Genomic DNA, 20,116 nt, shown 5'->3' with positions numbered 1-20,116 from the left:
TTTAAATTGTTTAACTTGGCTCAAACATTTCAGGTAGCCTTCCACAAGCTTCCCACAATAAGTTGGGTGAATTTTGGCCCATTCCTCCTGACAGCTGGTGTAACTGAGTCAGGTTTGTGGGCCTTCTTGCTCACACACGCTTTTTCAGTTCTGCCCACAGATTTTCTATAGGATTGAGGTCAGGGTTTTGTGATTGCACTCCAATAGCTTGACTTTGTTGTCCTTAAGCCACAACTTTAGAAGTATGCTTGGGGTTATCTTCCATTTGGAAGACCAATTTGCAACCAAGCTTTAACTGACTGACTGATGTATTGAGAAGTTGCTTCAATATATCCACATAATTTTCCAACCCCATGATGCCATCTATTTTGTGAAGTGCACCAGTCCCTCCTGCAGCAAAGCATCCCCACAACATGATGCTGCCATCTCCGTGCTTCACGGTTGGGATGGTGCTCTTCGGCTTGCAAGCCTCCCCTTTTTTCTCCAAAGGTAACGATGGTCATTATGGCCAAACATTTCTATTTTTGTTTCATCAGACCAGAGGACATTTCTCCAAAAATGGCGATCTTTGTCCCCATGTGCAGTTGCAAACGTAGTCTGGCTTTTTATGGCGGTTCTGGAGCAGTGGCTTCTTCCTTGCTGAGCGGCCTTTCAGGTTATGTCGATATAGGACTCGTTTTACTGTGGATATAGATGCTGGAGGAAACGGGTACACGGTCCTTTGCTGTTCTGGGATTGATTTGCACTTTTTGTACCAAGTAGGTTCATCTCTAGGAGACAGAACACATCTCCTTCCAGAGAGGTATGATGGCTATGTGGTCCCATGGTGTTTATACTTGCATACTATTGTTTGTACAGATGAATGTGGTACCTTCATGCATTTGGAAATGGCTCCCAAGGATGAGCCAGACTTGTGGAGGTCTACAATTTCTTTCAAGAAATTTGTTTTGTTTTAAAACAAGTTTTAATGACTCCAGCCTAAGTGTATGTAAACTTCCAACTTCAACTGTATATTTTGATTTGTTTAACGCTTTGTTTTGGTTACTACGTGATGCCATATGTTATTTCATAGTTTTGATGTCTTCACTATTATTCTACAATGTAGAAAATGTGTACAAAATAAAGAATTCTCACGGGACTAGTATTACTAGAGAAAGTTGGTTACGTAATTATTACCCCATAATGTTTGTTATTCCAGAGGATGACTCACGATGGGATTATATTTTATCCAAACTGCCCCCTGTTATTCTTTTTGCCCAATAAATTGACAGTTATGATTAAGCCTGGAGGTTTTTTTCTTGGCGTGAAGATAGTTCAACACCTCCAGGCGATAACAGGATACACTGATAACTCCAGCTTGGTTCACAAGTTTCTAAACCGTACCAAACCAGCTTTGGCATATTGTCTCCATAGTATTTGAATTGAGAAAATGTGATCATAATCATTAGGATATTTTAGTGATCTGCAGTAGACGTCCTAAATGCCCCCCAGCATCATATGTGAGCTAAACAGTGTACTTGCACTTGAGATGCGTTTTAAGGCTATGGATGTGAAAGTGAACTACAAACTTTTAGGTCAGTTACATTAAATATCTGCAATATTTTTTACTGATGCATTTGGCAATATTCAATTCATAATTAATACGCACAAAACAGATGAACAACAGCATTCACTGTAAACATTGATACATGGAGGCTCTTCATATATAGGCTATGTGCAGCACTTCGTTCAATTTATCAAATCACTTATTGTTTTCTTCTCAAACCTTGTGCAACCCCTGTCAAACAGACATTTCTCTCAAAACACAGAGATGGCATTTCGCACGGGACTAATATTATCGCCAAAAAACAGTAGGTTATTCTGGCTGGAATTGTTACTCTCTTGCAATGTACAAATTACTGACATGGCAGATTGGTACAGGACTAAAATGACAGATGTGGTGTTTTGCGCTGGTACACATAATTACATTCCCCTCCCCAGTAAAACTAATCCAGTCCGAATAGGGTTTAAGGACAGGGCTGTTTCTGCTGCTGCTGCCTCTGCCTCATTGTTCTTAATCCCAATATGCTGGTTAATTGAGACATTATGCACATAGCAACATGGGGTAAGGCGCCAATTCTACAGTGCACTGAAGTTTGTTTCAGAACCGCGGACAGCGACCATATCCAACGAGGGAGAAGGCACATTTGTTGTAAAATTATATTAGAGTGCACCATTATTTTTTTTACATACAATACCCATATACAATTTCAGCATCACATATTTTAGAGTGATAGACTGTGCCATCCCCGTGGTCTCTGCAATTGATTAGTCCACGAGACAGGCGTGAATCAGATGGTTCTCTTGTGCACCATGGGAAAAAATAAAGTTGTGACTGCTCGACTAAAGAAACCTCGGTTGACCAACAGCCTGTTAACCAAAAAATCGACCCGTCGACTAAATGGGGTCAGCCCTTATTTACTGTCACCAACTAACCACTGAAGAGCAAGTGTTATCGCTGATAGCTGATACTTTAGCTGATACTGGGTATTTGGTATGTATTAGGATCCCCATTAGCCGCTGCAAAAGCAGAAGCTACTTTTCATGTGCACTATAATGCAAAGGAAGACATCAGTATATGGTATCGCATCACATTTCTGCTTTTGTTGTCTAGGTGACCACCTGCCCAGCTTCCTATCGGAGGGGGCGAAGAGAGAACAGCCGGCGAGGCCCAATCGTACACTGTCGTCTAAACAGATCCTCCGCTGCTCCTTTGAGGGCTGCTACAGAACCTTCACCTGGCCTGCTCACCTCAAATACCACCTCAAAACACACAGGTATACACACACCATATTTTCCATATTCTCAAATATCACCTCAAATGTTCATATATGTGTGTGTCTGCGTGTGTGTGTCAGGAACGACCGCACGTTCCGGTGTGGGGCAGAGGGCTGTGGGAAGAGTTTCTACGTGCTGCAGCGTCTGCAGGTCCACATGAGAACTCACAATGGCGACAAGCCCTTCATCTGCAAAGAGAAAAACTGTGGCAAGAAGTTCACCACCGCAGGAAACCTCAAGAACCACAAACGCACACACACAGGTGGGGACAGTCAGAAACACACACACCACACACACGCAGAGGTACACAGCGCTAGAGCTCAAGTGCACATATGCAGGAAGGACATCTCTTTTAGTCTGCTCTGTATCCAGTAGTAGGGCATAGACGTAAACTGAATGTATATTATGTGTTTTCAGTGCTGTGGGAGGACATGGGATAAGTGTATTTGTGTGGGAGAGAGTGGTATAATGCTTGGTCTGAGAAAAAAAGAGTAATCATTGTATTTGTATTTATTATGGATCCCCACGCTTCTTGGGGTCCAGCAAAATGAAGGGCAGTTTATACGATTTTAAAAACATTACAATACATTCACAGATTTCACAACACACTGTGTGCCCTCAGGTCCCTGCTACACCACTACCACATATGTACAATACTAAATCCATGTGTGCGTATGTTATCGTGTGTATGCATGTGTCTGTGCCTATGTTTGTGTTGCTTCACAGTCCCCACTGTGTTTTTTCTGTTTTTTTTTAATCTAATTGTACTGCTTGCATCAGTTACTTGATGTGGAATAGAGTTCCATGTAGTCATGGCTCTATGTAGTACTGTGCGCCTCCCATAGTCTGTTCTGGACTTGGGGACTGTGAAGAGACGTCTGGTGGGGTATGCATGGGTGTCTGAGCTGTGTGCCAGTAGTTTAGACAGACAGCTCAGTGCATTCAACATGTCAATACCTCTCATAAATACAAGTAGTGATGAAGTCAATCTCTCCTCCACTTTGAGCCAGGAGAGATTGACATGCATATTATTAATATTAGCTCTCTGTGTACATCCAAGGGCCAGCCGTGCTGCCCTATTCTGAGTCAATTGCTATTTTCCAAAGTCCTTTTTTGTTGCACCTGACCAAACTGAACAGTAGTCAAGGTGCGACAAAACTAGGGCCTGTAGGACCTGCCTTGTTGATAGTTTTGTTAAGAATGCAGAGCATCACTTTATTATGGACAGACTTCTCCCCATCTTAGCTACTACTGTATCAATATGTCATGACAGTTTACAATCTAGGGTTACTCCAAGCTGTTGTCATCTCAACTTGCTCAATTTCCACGTAGATTTAGGGTGTAGTGAATGTTTTTTCCCTAATACAATGCTTTTAGTTTTAGAAATATTTAGGGATAACTTATTCCTTTGCACCCACTCTGAAACTAACTGCAGCTCTTTCTTAAGTGTTGCAGTCATTTCAGTTGCTGTAGTAGCTGACGTGTAATAGTGTTGAGTTGCTATGTATGAGGATGACTCAAAGTCCGTGGCATGTCGTTAGTAAAAAAAAAAAACTTTTTTTTTTAAACCAAGGGGCCTAAACAGATACCCTGGGGAATTCATGATTTTACCTGGATTATGTTTGAGCAACTTCCATTAAAGAACACCCTCTGTGTTCTGTTAGACTAGTAACTCTTTATCCACATTATAGCAGGGGGTGTAAAGCCATAACACAAGTTTTTTCAGCAGCAGACTATGATCGATAATGTCAAAAGCTGCACTCAAGTCTAACAAGACAGCCCCCACAGTAATTTTATCATCAATTTCTCTCAGCCAATCATTAGTCATTTATGTAAGTACTGTGCTTGTTGAGTGTCCTTCCCTATACGTGTGCTGAAAGTCTGTTGTCAATTTGTTTACTTTGAAATACAATGCTATCTGGTCAAATATAATTTTTTTCCAGAAGTTTACTAAGGGTTGGTAACAGGGTGATTCGTTGGCTATTTGAGCCAGTAAATGGGGCTTTACTACTATTGGGTAGTGGAAGAACTTTCGCTTCCCTCCAGGCCTGACTGAGGGCACACACTTTCTAGTAGGCTTAAACTGAAGATGTGGCAATATCATCTGCTATTATCCTCAGTAATTTTATATCCAGATTGTCAGACCACGGTGGCTTTTCATTGTTGATAGACAACATAAAAAAAATTCCCCTCTTCCACACTGACTTTACGGAATTCAAAGTACAATTCTTGTTTTTCATAATTTGGTCCGATATACATGGATGTGTAGTGTCAGCATTTGTTGCTGTCATGTCATCCCTAAGTTTTCTTATCTTGCCAATGAAAAAAATCATTAAGGTAGTTTGCAATGTCAGTGGGGTTTGTGAGCCAGCTGATTCAATGAATGATGGAGCCGAGTTGGCTTTTTTCCCAAAAATTTAATTTAACGTGCCCCAAAGCTTTTTACTATCATTCTTTATATAATTGATCTTTGTTTCATATTATATTTTATTTGTATTTTTGTTTAGTTACATGATTTCTTAATTTGCAGTACGTTTGCCAGTTGGGCTTGCCAGACTTATTTGCCATACCTTTTGCCTCATCCCTCTCAACCATACAATTTTTCAATTCCTCATCAATCCAAGGCGATTTAACAGTTGTTACAGTCATTTTCTTAATGGGTGCGTGCTTATCAGTGATTGGAATAAGCAATTTCATGTGTCAAGTGCAGCTTCTGGTTGCTCCTCATTACACACCACAGACCAGCAAATATTCTCTACATCATCAACATATGAATCACTAGAAAATGTATTGTATGACCTCTTATACACTATATTAGGCCCAGCCTTTGGAACTTTGGTATTCCTAGATATGGCTAGTACATTGTGATCACTACATCCTATGGATTTGGATACTGCTTTAAAGCAAATTTCTGCAGCATTAGTTATCAAGCATTTCACACATATTATCCAGATACCGACTGTTAGCACTTGGTGGTCTATAGCAGCTTCCCACAATAATGGGCTTTAGGTGAGGCAGATGAACCTGTAACCATATTACTTCAACATTATTTAACATTAGATCGTCTCTAAGCTTTACAGGAATGTGATTCCTGTACTGCAAAATCGCCCCTTTTCGGGAGATGTCATAACCATGTATTGCTACCACTGTACCATCAAAGGTATTATCTAAGTGAGTTTCAGAAATAGTCAGAATATGAATGTCGTCTGTTAACAAGCAAGTTATTGACTTCATGGACCTTGCTTCTTAGGCTACATATGTTAATATGGGATATTTTTTTAGCACATTTCTGGGTTTCTTGATTGTCTTTAATTATTTACTGGAAACTTATCAGAAGTAGACTTACTCATGTTATTTACATTGGAGCTGATAGTGCAGGGTGAGCTGCACAAAGTGGTCTTCCTGCTAGGGCACACCACCTCAGTGCTAACAGTGTGTGTTGTCTACAGGTGAGGAGCCTTAAAACTGTATGTGCCTTCAAGCGTGTGTGTGTGTGTGGGAAACATGTGATCATTCATAGGTGTGTGTGTTGTCTGCAGGGGAGAAGCCCTTCTTGTGTGAAGCAGATGGTTGTGGTCGGTCCTTCGCTGAGTACTCCAGTCTACGCAAACACATGCTCGTACACTCAGGTGAGAACAACACGCCAGTTTCAGCTTTTCAGTCTATATATAGTGAAATTACAACAGTTAGCTTCGTTTATCTATGTCAACTGAATATGTGGAAATCAAGTTCCTACTGTCTACAAACACATAACTTTAGCTTCAGTGTGTGTCACTGGTTGTCTCTCATGACACCCTATTCCCTATATAGTGACTCCTTTTGACCAGAGCCTTATGGCCTTATGTGCAAAGGTAGTGCACTGAATAGAGTTCCATTTAAGATGCAACCACTGATATGTGTTATCGTGTTCCAGGAGAAAAGCCCCACCAGTGTGGGATCTGTGGGAAGACGTTCTCTCAGAGCGGTAGCAGGAATGTTCACATGAGGAAGAGACATGGAGAGGAGGCTCAGGGGAACGAGGGCAGAGAAACGGGTAACACACACGCACACACAAACTAGGCTAGTGGTCTCCAAGCCTGGTTACGAGCGTTCTTTCTTCCAGTTCCAACCCAGCACAAACGCACCTAATTCAGCCGCAGCCTTGGTGTGTGTGTGTGTGTGTGTGTGTGGAACCAGCCCGTTGTTTTCCATCTGGAAAGTTCAATATGGCACACAAACATACCTGTAATGTACAGTATGTCCCCTGTGTGTTATTGACAGGAGAGGCTTTGACACACAGCAGTTTACTGGAGGCCGACGGGTCGCCCGTCGACACCATGGTCACCATGACTACAGGGGTTGATCCAATTAACGTCCACCATGCCATGCTGCGAGCCCAAGGTAGACACACTCTCACACCTTGTCATACAACCCGTCACAAATGCAAAACCCAGATACTCTCCAACAGTTAGCGACGCTGTTATATTCTTGTCCAAAACCATGGGAACAGCCTATGACCATGTTAGTTATTTAATGCCTTCCATCCTCCTCTTCCTTTCCTCCTCCTTTCTAGGCTCGGCAGACTCGGTGGTTGTTCTCTCTCAACCCCATGACCTGGTCACCATGACAACAGCAAGCCACACATACCCAGAGGATGTGGTGGCCCTATTGTAGTCAAGTCTGTTGGGCAAATCTCAGGCATTTGAGGCAAAGCTCTCTGTACATAGATGCATCCTTCACTTTTAGCCCTGTAGATATCTGTAATTAGCTACTAAGGGTTTTATTTTGAGAAAGACAGTATGAAATGTTCTAGAACTTGTACAAAGATGTTTTCTGTAGTTTATAAATACAAATAACTATCAGGTGACTTCCAAAGAAATAAGACAGATATACAAATCGTGAGTTTTATTAAAAGAAAGTACATGTTGCTACCTGGATTTGTCATTGTGAAACGTACTAAATCAACTGTGTAAGCTCAACATGCAGTGTTTGGTAAAACAATATTAAGGCTGTTGCTTTTAGTTTAATTCACAAATGAATAAAGTCGATAGCTGACGTAAGACTATTTGAAAAGGACATTAAATGTGCTCCACAGCAATGTGCTCCGTCCTCCATCATTAGTAGAAAGGAAACGTTGAAATCAGTTCCAAACTCCCAAGCTGCTATTGGAACTAAAGCACAGTAAGATTTGATGCACAGAGGGCTGCATGTAGAACAATTGAACACACTTTTTTTGCAAAGCACACACTCATACCAGTTTATTTTTTTAATGAAAATAAAGATCACACCCAAGTGATATTAAACAGACGGTCAAAATATCCACCTTTTATACAGTAACACAACTAAGTGGCGTTTCAGTCAGCGACAGCCCCCAGTGCTTTAATAGAGATGTAAATAATATGAGACCACTGTGCTATAGCAACCAATCACATGAAAACAACAGACCTACTGAACTATAGGACCAACCATTTAGGTGTTGGGTAACAAAAATAGTTGTAACAATTGTAATGTTATCTCAGAAATGTCAAATCTTGATAGTCAAATAGTAAGTCAAAGATGCAAGGCATATTTTTAAGACATTAGAATTCACAATAAGGCAGGGTCAAAGGCTGTTTAAAACAACAATAGTTCCTCAGTCCATTTATTTTTGAGCACCATCTAATCCAGTGGTTTTCCCCTCCTGCCCACCCAGACCCGTGGCTCCTTGTCTATCTGTGGATCTTTAGGTTCTGGAAGTGGTTGAACGTGGCACCTAAAGCCCAGCTTGTCTCCACGTTGTTGACTTTCTTAGTCAGCTAGGGAAGAGAGACAACCCACACCAAATCACTCAACATGTCTTTTTGTATTTATTTAAATAAATAAAACATTTGAACTGATCCTGTCTTTAAAAAGTGTTGTTTTGCTTTACTGACTTGCCAAAAAGGACTATCGTGCATTACAGATTTACTGTCTCACCTGCAGTACAGTGTTCTCCTTGAAGCCAAAGCCGTCTTTGAGCAGACAGGTGATGTAGGTCATGTCCATACACAGGAAGGGGCTGATCGGACGGTACTTAGACATCTTGTTACACACTGGAAAAAGAAACAAAAATCAGTTTCCAGTTCAGTGCAGTAAAGGAAAGAGGAGAGGAAGACACTTTCAGCCAATGATACTTCTCCAGTACACAGCGCAGTAAGTCTGATATGGGTATAATACATTGCCATGCACGGCATGTCTGAAGTGCACTGCGCAGAGAAGCAAGTCTCTCCCTAAATAGTAATGATAAATCCATTGCTATGCATATCATGATTCGGGCTTATCTGGTTCTCACCCTCTTTAGCTCTCTTCTTGAAGTCCCTGACCTCCAGCATTCCTCCTTGGGTGCTGTCTGAAAGAGAGGAGCGATTGGGGTCGTTAACCTTTCCATCAGAAAGAAACACCTATCACACTATCATTCATAATGACAGCAGGGCTACACAGTACATCCCCATCATACTAACAATTGGGCCTGCAACCTTTCTCATCTCACTCACTGAGTCGACAACCAATGACACCACTGTAATAACTCCACATCTTTAACGCACCACTGAGTCCAGTGTTTCCCCTACAGTTTAAGTCGGACGTTTACATACACCTTAGCCAAATACATGTAAACTCAGTTTTTCACAATTCCTGACATTTAATCCCAGTAACAATTCCCTGTTTTAGGTCAGTTATATCACCACTTTAAGAATGTGAAAGGTCAGAATAATAGTAAAGAGAAGGATTTATTTAGGCTTTTATTTCTTTCATCACATTCCCAGTGGGTCAGAAGTTTACATACACTCAATTAGTATTTGGTAGCATTGCCTTTAAATTGTTTAACTTGGGTCAAACATTTCAGGTAGCATTCCACAAGCTTCCCACAATAAGTTTGCTGAATTTTGGCCCATTCCTCCTGACAGAGCTGGTGTAACTGAGTCAGGTTTGTCGGCCTCCTTGCTAGCACACGCTTTTTCAGATCTGCCCACAAGTTTTCTATGGGATTGAGGTCAGGGCTTTGTGATGGCCACTCCAATACCTTGACTTTGCTATCCTTAAGCCATTTTGCCAGAACTTTGGAAGTATGCTTGGAGTCATTGTCCATTTGGAAGACCAAGCTTTAACTTCCTGACTGATGTCTTGAGATGTTGCTTCAATATATCCACATAATTGTCCTCATAATGCCATCTATGTTGTGAAGCGCACCAGTCCCTCCTGCAGCAAAGAATCCCCACAACATGATGCTGCCACCCCCGTGCTTCACGGTTGGGATGGTGTTCTTCGGCTTGCATGCTTCCCCTTTTTACTCCAAAGATAACAATGGTCATTATGGCCAAAGAGTTCTATTTTTGTTTCATCAGACCAGAGGACATTTATGCAAAATGTACGATCCTTGTCCCCATGTGCAGTTGCAAACCGTAGTCTGGCTTTTGTTATGGCGGTTTTGGAGCAGTGGCTTCTTCCTTGCTGAGCGGCCTTTCAGGTTATGTCAACAGGACAAATTTTACTGTGGATATAGACACTTTTGTACCCGTTTTCTCCAGCATCTTCACAAGGTCCTTTGCTGTTGTTCTGCGATTGAATTAAGTATGTTCATCTCTAGGAGACAGAACGCGTCTCGTTCTGCGTGATCCCATGGTGTTTATACATGTGTATTATTGTTTGTACAGATGAATGTGGTACCTTCAGGCATTTGGAAATTGCTCCCAAGGATGAACCAGACTTGTGGAGGTCTACAATTATTTTTCTGAGGTCTTGGCTGATTTCTTTTGATTTTCCCATGATGTCAAGCAAAGAGGTAATGCGTTTGAAGGTAGGCCTTGAAATACATCCACAGGTACACCTCCAATTGACTCAAAATATGTAAATTAGCGTCAATTAGCCTATCAGACGCTTCTAAAGCCATGACATCATTTTCGGGAATTTTCCAAGCTGTTTAAAGGCAGAGTCAACTTAGTGTACATAAACTTCTGACCCACTGGAATTGTGATACAGTGAATTATATGTGAAATAATCTGTCTGTAAACAATTGTTCGAAAAATTACTTGTGTCATGCACAACCGACTTGCCGAACTATAGTTTGTTAACAAGACATTTGTGGAGTGGTTGAAAAACGAGTTTTAATGACTACAACCTAAGTGTATGTAAACTTCCGACTTCAACTGTAAATGCATTTAGCAGCAGCACGCCACTGCAAAATCGTTGCCACCAATGCAAGAAAATATATATTTGGGGATGGTAAAATATTGAAGTGTAAACTTAAACTACTAAAACCAGATATAGTATGTAGAAAATATAATGGCGCAATATATTTTCAAATATAATTTCAAACTGAAATTTGTCTCTCAGCCTCAGGACAAAACCTGTAGAATTGCAGGAAACTAGCTTTAAAACTAAAATGTCCTCTGCCCAATGGCAAAATGTATAGAATTACAGGAAATGTGCCCTAAAACCATTCATTGGCCCCTCCCACTACCATGAACCCCCAACCCTCTAACTTTGCCACTGCTGCTGAAATAAATCCTAGGGAAAACACTGGAGTCAATCACCTCAGCAATGAGTATTTTTTTCCCTGTTGAGAGGGAGGAGGTGAATAAATCTAATTCTAGCAGTGAGTAATTATACTAACTGTGTGTGTGTGTGTGTGTGTGTGTCCTCTCACTGAAAATTCCACTGCTTGGTTGAAGTATTGTGTGTAAGTCATAGTGTGTGCTTCCTCTCACCAATAAGGCCGGCATCCACGGCTCGGTCAAAGTAATAGGAGAAAGCGTAGAACACATTGGTGTCTTTCAACTCATAGGGCTGGTGAACTATTCCCTTTACCACCTTCAACACCTCCTGGTAACACAGCTTGTATCCCACATAACCTGGGACAGGGACAGAAACAGGATACTATTATGACACGTTTTCAATCAATCAATGAAATGCATGTGTATAGCACTTTTCACACACATTTGTAACAAACTGCTCCACAGCACCCGAGACCTAATACCCCGATGAGCAAACTCAGGTAAACCTTACCATCCTGCATAGAGGACACATTGATAGGTACCTCAGCATGCTATGTTTTGTGTTACCATCCAAAGAACTGTTCCAAGGTTGATCTACTATGGTACATATTTGACTGTACTTCTAGCAGATATAGTGAGTTGGCTGACTCACCATCAGGTATCCCACTGACTATGTAGGTGAGTCCTCCAAAGCTCCACTCCTCTCTGAACTTCTTAGGCAGGCAGGAGCTTTTGAACACTCTCCACTCTAACCCTGGAGTGTGAAGTAACAAAATAATATATGGGGGTCTATGAATAACATGGCAAAGTAAACATTTTATACATGTTCTGAAACCTATATTGTCTAAATGGAGATAACATGCTGATGATGATATGTAAAATATGTAATCCCTGTACCGTCTGCCCCCAGTGCTCCTAGGGTTGCCAGTCTAGCTGCCATCAGTCCATTACCCAGGTAGCTGTCAATTCAATCAATCAATCAATCAATCAATCAATCAATCAATCTTACTTGGAAAACAGTTTTACAAATACCTACCTTACGGATTTGTTACGAAGAAATATTACTGTTTATACTTGCTGCATCAGTGGATATAGATTGTATACCTGTGAGTGTAGAGTTCATATGTCGAGTTGAACATGTCAATTCTGGCAATGTAGTCATCAGGAGAACTTCCAATGGTTTTCTGCACAGGAAAAATCAATCAATAAATGTTATTACCATTCCAATAAAAACTGTTAACACAATATAGAAACACAATATTGAAAATGAATCAACTTGTACAAATGGACACTAACCTTGGATTTAGGAAGAAAAGTGATTTGAGTCGATCCTCCCCCCAGATCCAGAATCCCCACTGTCTTCCTGGTCTCAGCATACAGGTGACCTAAAATAACATGCTTCACATTTGAACCAACTTTATTGACAAGAGTTAGCTGTCTGATTTATGTGTATATACAAGTAACTGCCAAAATAAATAAAACACCACCATAAAGCGTCTTAATAGTGTGTTGGGCCCCCACGAGCCAGAACAGCTTCAATGCACCTTGTCATAGTTTCTACAAGTGTCCGAAACTCTATTGGAGGGATGCAACACCATTCTTCCACGAGAAATTCCATTATTTAGTGTTTTGTTTGTGATGGAAAACCTCTCAGGTGCCGCTCCAGAATCTCCCATAAGTGTTCAATTGGGTTGAGAACTGGTGTCTGATAATGCCATGGCATATTGTTTACTCGTGCCCTTTGGATGGGGGCATTGTCATCCTATGGTGGCATAACCATGGTAGCAAAAATAATGGCCTGCCCAGAATTTTTATACATTACCCTAAGCATGATGAGATGATAATTGCTTAATTAACTCAGGAACCACACCTGTGTGAAAGCACTTGTTTTCAATATACATACTTTGTTTCCCTCTTTTACTGTGTTTCCACTATTTTGGCAGTTACCTGTTTATAGCTGACCCTACAACCTGATAATATAATAGCCTAAACAAAATTGTTTGAAAAGTGACAATAATGCATTACAATATGTACTATGACAAAAAGTTACAAGCTTCACCTGTCAAAAAGTTCACAGTAACCCACGCCAAGATTCCTACAAGAACAAAAAAGTATAATTCAAGTGAGGGTAATACTGATCTGACAGTGCAGTTTAGTGCAGTTAACTCATCCCTTGTTTGACATGCATAAGCATTAGTTTGACATTAGTTTGTGTAAGAGGGCTATCATTTGAGACAAAATGCTGACAAATCAATTACACCACACAAGGTTTGGTAAACCACTAAATCCATTCACCCCATAATTACACCTTTTTGAGGTGTAACCAAGACAGACTAACAACAACAACCCTCTTTTTCTACAGCGTCATCATAACAGATCGGGGTTAAGAAAGTGTACAGCAAGCTGTCGAAGGAGAACAGTGACTGATGCCACCAAGACGCGAGCACTGCTGAAGCCTGCCTCTGGTGTGCTGATGAATAGCTCTGACTGGAGGTTGACTACGGGTTATGGGTAGACGAGACTTTACCTTCATTTGTACCATTCATTATGCTGACGCTATCGTCTGGGACGAAGAAGGGAGATTCATCAAAAACATCCTGCACCTGTGGGGTGGAGTGGGAAGACAGTGAGATGACAGTAGAAAGGGTGAATGCGGTGTCAACACCTATGGCAGTGCCATACCTGATGTAGTAGTGCTCCAGCCACTATTAGATCTAGGAGTGCCCTAGCTCCCACCCCTACCTGTTCCAGTAGAGCCTGTGCTTTCTCTGAGGGCAGCAGCCTGAGTCCTGCTGTAGCTTTCAAGACCAGCGGGGTTCTCTTCCATTCCAGCCGGGGGACGGTTTTCTTAGCCACTTTCAGAAGCTGCCTCACTGTGTACCCACCCTGGGGAGAGAATGTGGTGGTGGAGATGATGATTATGGTGTGCATTTTAGGGACTCAAGCCATTTTCAGTGTTTTTGAAATATTTGAATACCACTTGCTGCATCGACAATTACAACCACTGCTGTCTCACCATTTCAGGCATGTCTGCATATGCTGACAGACCAGGCTTGATGGAATGGAACATCTCATTATCCAACACTGGTAACTCCTCTGTCAGACAAAAGTTACACATGAACGATCCGTCAACAACAAAAAAAACATACAATTGAGATGACAAAATCCACTTGGAGCAATAAGCATTTAATTTACAATTTGCAAACATGAACAATGTTTTACGAAGATGTGCATAAGAGTTATGTTTATTGATGAGCATTTAATAATATACCAATTCAATTTTGCTTGAACTAAACGGGCAATTCGATAGCGCTACATTGCGCAGAGTAACACATCAGGGAGCATCTAAACACCTCCTCTCTCTCCAGTAGAGTTTTAGCATAACTCACCAGGGTCTTTCTGTATGAAGGTATAGACGTGGATGCGTGTGCCAGTGCTGCCAGCGTCAAACATTACCCCATAGAAGATCCGGCTGGAGTTGGCTGGTCGGCTGAGGATTGGGAGGAGGTTACCCAGGCTGGCTGAGAAGTCCAGGACAGAAGCCTTGGGCTGGGCATGGGTCAGCCCTGTCAGAGCCCACACAACCAGAACCAGTGACAGGACCACCGCAGGTCGGAGAGAAGCTTGGGAAGACATCTCTTGGGAAGGAGTAGGAAATGAGTGTCCCTCTGATGGGTACGAAGCCAGGAGGATTAGGCTAAAACTGAGGCACTGAAGGGTATCTTAGTCAACTCAACAAATAGGAGAGTGGACACTGAGGCAGTCATGCAGAGGAAAGTTTAGTTTAGCCAACAGCACGCTAGATAATTGACACTGCTCCTGAGTCCTGACCTAACTGGATAGATGACACAAGGTCCCAACTAGAAGCAACAACCAACAGAAGAGCCCCAAAGCAATAGCATACAGTTATATGCACTTTAACCACACCCTAACTAGCCATTCACCAATCAGAAGGGAGCCTTCTGGAGGATGATGTTGACACTTCCACCAAGCAAGATTGTTAGACAAATGTATAGTACTCCCCTTACAACTGTTTCGCCCAAGTGGCTCAGCGGTCTAAAGGCACTGCATCTCAGTGCTAGAGACATCACTACAGACCCTGGTTTGATTCCAGGCTGTATCACAACCCGCCGTGATTGGGAGTCCCATAGGGTGGTGCACAATTGGCCCAGCGTCGTCCGGGTTAGGGTTTGGCCGGGGTAGGCCGTCATTGTAAATTAACATTTGTTCTTAACTGACTTGCTTAGTTAAATAAAGGTTAAATAAATACAAATTAAAAAAAAAGAACCAACTATCATATGTGTGACAAATACTATAGACTATTGTGAGAAATTCAGATGCTCTCTCTCCTGTCCATGCAGTCCATCTTGAAAAACGATCTGGCCACGTATACTGAAAACGGTTCCGGTACAGCCAGAACAGGACTGGCAAGCCCTGCGGGCCTGGTTCCTGTGTAGGTTTCTTCCTAGGTTCCTGTTTTCTAGGGATTTTTTTTCTAGACACTTTGCTTCTGTCTGCATTGCTTTCTCTTTGGGGTTTTAGGCTGGGTATCTGTAAAGCACTTTTTGACAACTGCTGATGTAAAAAGGGCTTTATAAAATACATTTGATTGATTGACCTTGTTTAAAGGAATGTGTTATTGGTTTTTAATAGTGAATAAACATGTTATATATAACCTTATGTTATATAAGCTAACCCCATGGAAAACCTACAGTATTGCAAGTGAAACCACAGCTGCAGCTGTCAAGAATATAAACAGTTCTGTACTGATCCTGTTAAAAAAAGGCTGTTAAAGGGCTACTCTGTTCAAATTTCCAGTGCAGTGCTGTCAAATTCCCAAGACTATGATAGCTAGCTGCTAGCCACCGTTCACCAGAGGGCTTCCTCTTTGGTTCTCTGTTGATGCATTGAAGACTGCATGGGATTGTGTACAATAATCCCGAAGTTTTGTCTACACTTTAATAATGCTTGTTTCCAATGCGATTTTGAAAACCTTTGGAAATTTACTATAATCCAGAAAGATTTTTCATTAAACAAATAGTTGAATTACGACACACACCTGTATAGCGTTAGGGTTCCCACATGTCCATGTTACAGCGCTTGTTGACCCGTTCTAGTAAACTATAGCGTCACCAAACGCCTGTGTGTAATGAAAGGACGCCAGAAGTGTTGTAACTGAACTGAACTAAAACAGAGCACAGTAGTGTATATTTTGCATTTGTGAAATTATTTTTTGATGTGTTATAAAAGTAGATCTTGTGTCTCGAGAACCATATCGCAATTGAGAATCGATTCATGTTTAGAGGGAGCATTTGACTGTTTTGGCTGCCAAAGCCAGTTTACCTCTCATGGTCCTGCCTTGTCGACTCGCCTACATTTCTTTAATTAACACATTTTTGTGCTAGCTAGCTAACTTACACTGCATGCAAATAAAGAAACGATAGCTGCTACCTATATAGTGGCATGTTGTGTAAATAAATGCTGGGAATAAAATAGGCACAAAAGTTTATATTGAGCTCATTTCTGACAGCAGTTGACCCATGCGGTTGCACGATTTACCAATTGACAGCTAACGTGCTAGCTATCTAACTAGGCTAACCAGTGACTTCTTCCCGAAGAGAACACAAAATGTACTGCAAATAAAACAAAATTATATACATTTATTTTCGGGCAATACATGTCGTCACAGCCATAAGAACAAATACATATCTAGCTAGCTAATCATTTTACTATTCATGTCAACATCCACCTGCTTCAGCTAAACTGGAGGGCGTACCTACGTCATCAATGTTGTGCTCATGAACGTGACCTCATGGCTCTTCGCCCTATTGATGCTGCAAAACAACAATGTTGCAACACACGTACCTACTTGTGAACAAAATTATTCATAAATATTATCCTGCCAACCACTCACTACACTACATGAAGAAGTTTAAGGAAAACATCAACTCTAATTGCTCCTTTTGTAATGACCACCCAGAAACAGTGTTGCATCTTCTTTGGCATTGTATTCATGTAAGAAAACTATGACAAGACATCAGTAGATTTATAATTGAACACATTTATGAAAATCTTACACTGTTGTGGAGAGATGTACTGCTTGGATTCTTTGCCTATGATAGAAATAAGCTGAACATTTTTTATGTAATCAATTTCATTATTCTTTCGGCCAAATTTCATATTCACAAATGTAAATTTACAAACAAAACACCACCTTTTCTTACCTTACAAAAGGAAATTGAACTGTATTTTAAGACAATTAAATACTCTACTAACAAAAAAGCTGTTAGAATAATAAGTGTATGTATGTTCCTTAAAGGTCCTTGTGTAATGTAATATTTTACCCCCTAGCCCAATTGTCCTTTGTATATTATTTATATATACTTGTGTTCCCACATGTACTTCCTGTATTGATTTGTTGTTAATAAAAAAATATATATTTAAAAAAATATATATATAAAACAACATGCTGCAAAACAATTGGGAACTCAAAGAAAAAAAAAGCAGGTAAAATCATGACGTTGGTGATCTTCAGGTCGGACAGTTAGAGCTCCAGAAAGATGACATAATTTCCCTCTTGGAATTCCGAGTTGGTTGACCGTCTGTCAAACCACTGATCAAAGAAAACTGTATAATTCTCATGTAGATTGTTGTTTTCCATACATTAAGGTAATCTTGCTGACAGTGTAAATAAAGACCATAAAGGTTAATCCCGAAAGAATGAACATGCTGAGGAAACGAAATAATCAACCCACAATACCAATTTTCAGCATGTTCAATGCAGTCAAGGGAAACTCACTGTAATTAGTTTTGTGCCAGCACAGCAGAAGCATATTTCTATTGTTGGGATTTTGCAACAAGTACCATGGTCTGTCTGTCAAAACATAGGAATTTCTTAGCCAGCCAATTACCAGTTTTACTGCTTAAAGTTTGAAACTCTGCCGCTTTACTGTTCACAATGTCTACATGAAAGGGTTTTCACAACCAAAATAACCACCAGACAGCAGATTTAGGATTGCTAGGAAAATCTCTGTGCCCTGGTCAGGACTCCGCTATTGATGAATAGAAAAGCAAGCTCTGTAGCCAGAAAAACAATGCAAACCCCATGGTAATCTGACTACCTAGTGTTGTCAAATGTTTATGATAAACATTTACATCCATGTCTAATTCTGTACTTTAACAACAGCAAAGCCTTGTCAAAGCTTGTTTATGAAGTTCCGTTTATGTAAGTTACAACATGCAAACATCCATATAACCTACCAGTCGCATGTGTTATTCTGTGGCCCAAAGAACATATAATCAAGAACTTCAGGGACCACAAAGCTTAACCACTCATCAAAGGGTGGCTCTAAAAGGTGTCTGACTCGTACATTTACAACTTCTCAACAAAACTTGTTTCCCCCAGATTCATGCTTGAGAGAGCATGAATCTGTTATACTTAGTTATAGTTGCAATATATAGAGCTCATCGATGAGGCATAGGAAGAAGTGTCTTTAGCAGCAGTATTCAATGGAAATCTTTATTCCATGTAAAACAGGGTGCATCATTGCATCATTTTTATTTAACTAGGCAGGTCAGTTAAGAACAAATTCTTATCCCGGCCAAACCCTAACAACGCGGGGCCAATTGTGCACCGCCCTATGGGACTCCCAATCACGACCGGTTGCGATACAGCCTGGAACAGAACCAGGGTCTGTAATGACACCTCTAGCACCGAGAGGCAGTGCCTTAGACTGCTGCGCCACTCGGGAGCAGAAGTCTAGGCACTAACATCACAAATTGTATTATTGTAATGTATACTCACAGAAATACTAACAGAGACCTGTCAGCACAAAATACATTTGTAGAAATCCCATTAAACCTTTTAATGTGAATAATGCACATTTCGGATAAAAACATGATGGAAACAGCAAAATGTCAGTAAACTTTCCAAATGTCGACAAAACAAAATACACTAGATAAGGTGAGATGTTTTCGTATCTGTACAATTAGTTATATTAGAAATGCCGGTGGAAACGTCTTTATGCGCAAATATGAATATAATAGCCATTATATCGCAGTAAACTTGGAATAACGTGATATGTTGCGTGGTCCTTCCACTACCACTCAAGAAAACATGCTGTTTACAGCAGTCGCGCAGCCAGTGTGACAGGCCTAAAAAAATGTCATACGATGTTTTACCGCAACAACCTGGCAACGTCACATGGCTAACCTTTGTAGCGCATAAGCTAGTACACTCCACCACGCTAGTTTACTCGAATCGACTCACCAGCTAAGGCAATTTAGTAGTTCTAGCAATGGTAAACCAAAAGGAGTGTGTGCCAGAAAATAATTTGGATCAATCTACCGATAGCTTCCAGAATGAAACATTTAACAGGTGGCGCCAGGATTGAAACAACCGCAATCACAACCGCCAATGCCACGTTGAGCCAGGCATGCTTGCCTACCCCACGGTCTCCTCTCGTTATTGATGCTGCGGTGAACCAGCAGTAGGTCCACCGACAGATTTGTCTCCCGTTGATGAACCAGCCTGTCAACCAAAAGCTAGCAAAGTTCCCAAACGCTGGCAAATTATGCAGCTTCTCTTCAAGATGTTATGATCAGTTCGTGTGGATTGAGTATAGTAAAGTGAAATATACAATTTATTGTAAGTTTTATAGGCACTTTCCTGGGGTAAATGTCGAATTCAGATTTATATGAGAAGGATTTAAAAACTGGAAACTCGCAAGAAATGCTTGCTGCAAACACGAGAATAGCAAATTACATGTTCGTGCCCTTTCAATATATGAATCCTACAAGGCGACCCATGG

At 41.0% G+C, this 20,116-nt stretch overlaps 2 protein-coding genes across 10 annotated transcripts in view; one reads left to right on the top strand and one right to left on the bottom strand.

Moving 5' to 3' along the window:
* LOC118398415 (zinc finger protein 410-like) overlaps positions 1 to 8,672 on the top strand; it is an 18,339-nt gene extending 9,667 nt beyond the window's left edge. For all 7 annotated transcript variants that reach the window (XM_035793724.2, XM_035793722.2, XM_035793720.2 and 4 more), the window contains 6 exons: positions 2,654 to 2,816; positions 2,898 to 3,079; positions 6,357 to 6,446; positions 6,731 to 6,850; positions 7,078 to 7,197; positions 7,370 to 8,672. In XM_035793724.2, the coding sequence (XP_035649617.1) occupies positions 2,654 to 2,816; positions 2,898 to 3,079; positions 6,357 to 6,446; positions 6,731 to 6,850; positions 7,078 to 7,197; positions 7,370 to 7,470 (776 nt within the window). In that variant the 3' untranslated portion in view covers positions 7,471 to 8,672. The remainder of the gene's footprint in view (positions 1 to 2,653; positions 2,817 to 2,897; positions 3,080 to 6,356; positions 6,447 to 6,730; positions 6,851 to 7,077; positions 7,198 to 7,369) is intronic.
* On the bottom strand, positions 7,687 to 20,116 carry LOC118398416 (ectonucleoside triphosphate diphosphohydrolase 5-like). 3 transcript variants are annotated; one of them, XM_035793728.2, is made up of 14 exons: positions 19,754 to 20,116; positions 14,696 to 14,974; positions 14,323 to 14,402; positions 14,049 to 14,192; positions 13,834 to 13,909; positions 13,366 to 13,401; positions 12,603 to 12,691; positions 12,411 to 12,490; positions 12,204 to 12,265; positions 11,959 to 12,060; positions 11,520 to 11,663; positions 9,107 to 9,163; positions 8,752 to 8,867; positions 7,687 to 8,591 (listed from the first exon to the last, which is right to left on the bottom strand). In XM_035793728.2, exons 2-14 carry the CDS (start codon positions 14,940 to 14,942, stop codon positions 8,505 to 8,507), a joined length of 1,320 nt encoding a protein of 439 aa, XP_035649621.1. In that variant the 5' UTR covers positions 14,943 to 14,974; positions 19,754 to 20,116; the 3' UTR covers positions 7,687 to 8,504. The 3 variants fall into 3 exon arrangements, with proteins under 3 accessions (XP_035649621.1, XP_035649620.1, XP_035649622.1); XM_035793727.2 differs by lacking the exon at positions 19,754 to 20,116 and adding an exon at positions 16,366 to 17,185; XM_035793729.2 differs by lacking the exon at positions 19,754 to 20,116 and having other exon boundaries at positions 14,763 to 14,892.

The sequence above is a fragment of the Oncorhynchus keta genome, chromosome 19, assembly GCF_023373465.1.
Source record: "Oncorhynchus keta strain PuntledgeMale-10-30-2019 chromosome 19, Oket_V2, whole genome shotgun sequence".
Taxonomy (NCBI): domain Eukaryota; kingdom Metazoa; phylum Chordata; class Actinopteri; order Salmoniformes; family Salmonidae; genus Oncorhynchus; species Oncorhynchus keta.
Note: the sequence above shows the minus strand (reverse complement) of the source record. Positions and strands in the feature narration are given on the sequence as shown.

Coding starts and splice junctions, on each gene's coding strand:
- LOC118398416 (XM_035793728.2), bottom strand. CDS start 14,942: ATGTCTTCCCAAGCTTCTCTCCGACCTGCGGTGGTCCTGTCACTGGTT. Junction 13,910..14,048: donor CACAGGCTCTACTGGAACAG/GTAGGGGTGGGA, acceptor TCCACCCCACAG/GTGCAGGATGTTTTTGATGA. Junction 11,664..11,958: donor AGTCAGTGGGATACCTGATG/GTGAGTCAGCCA, acceptor TCCCTGTCCCAG/GTTATGTGGGATACAAGCTG.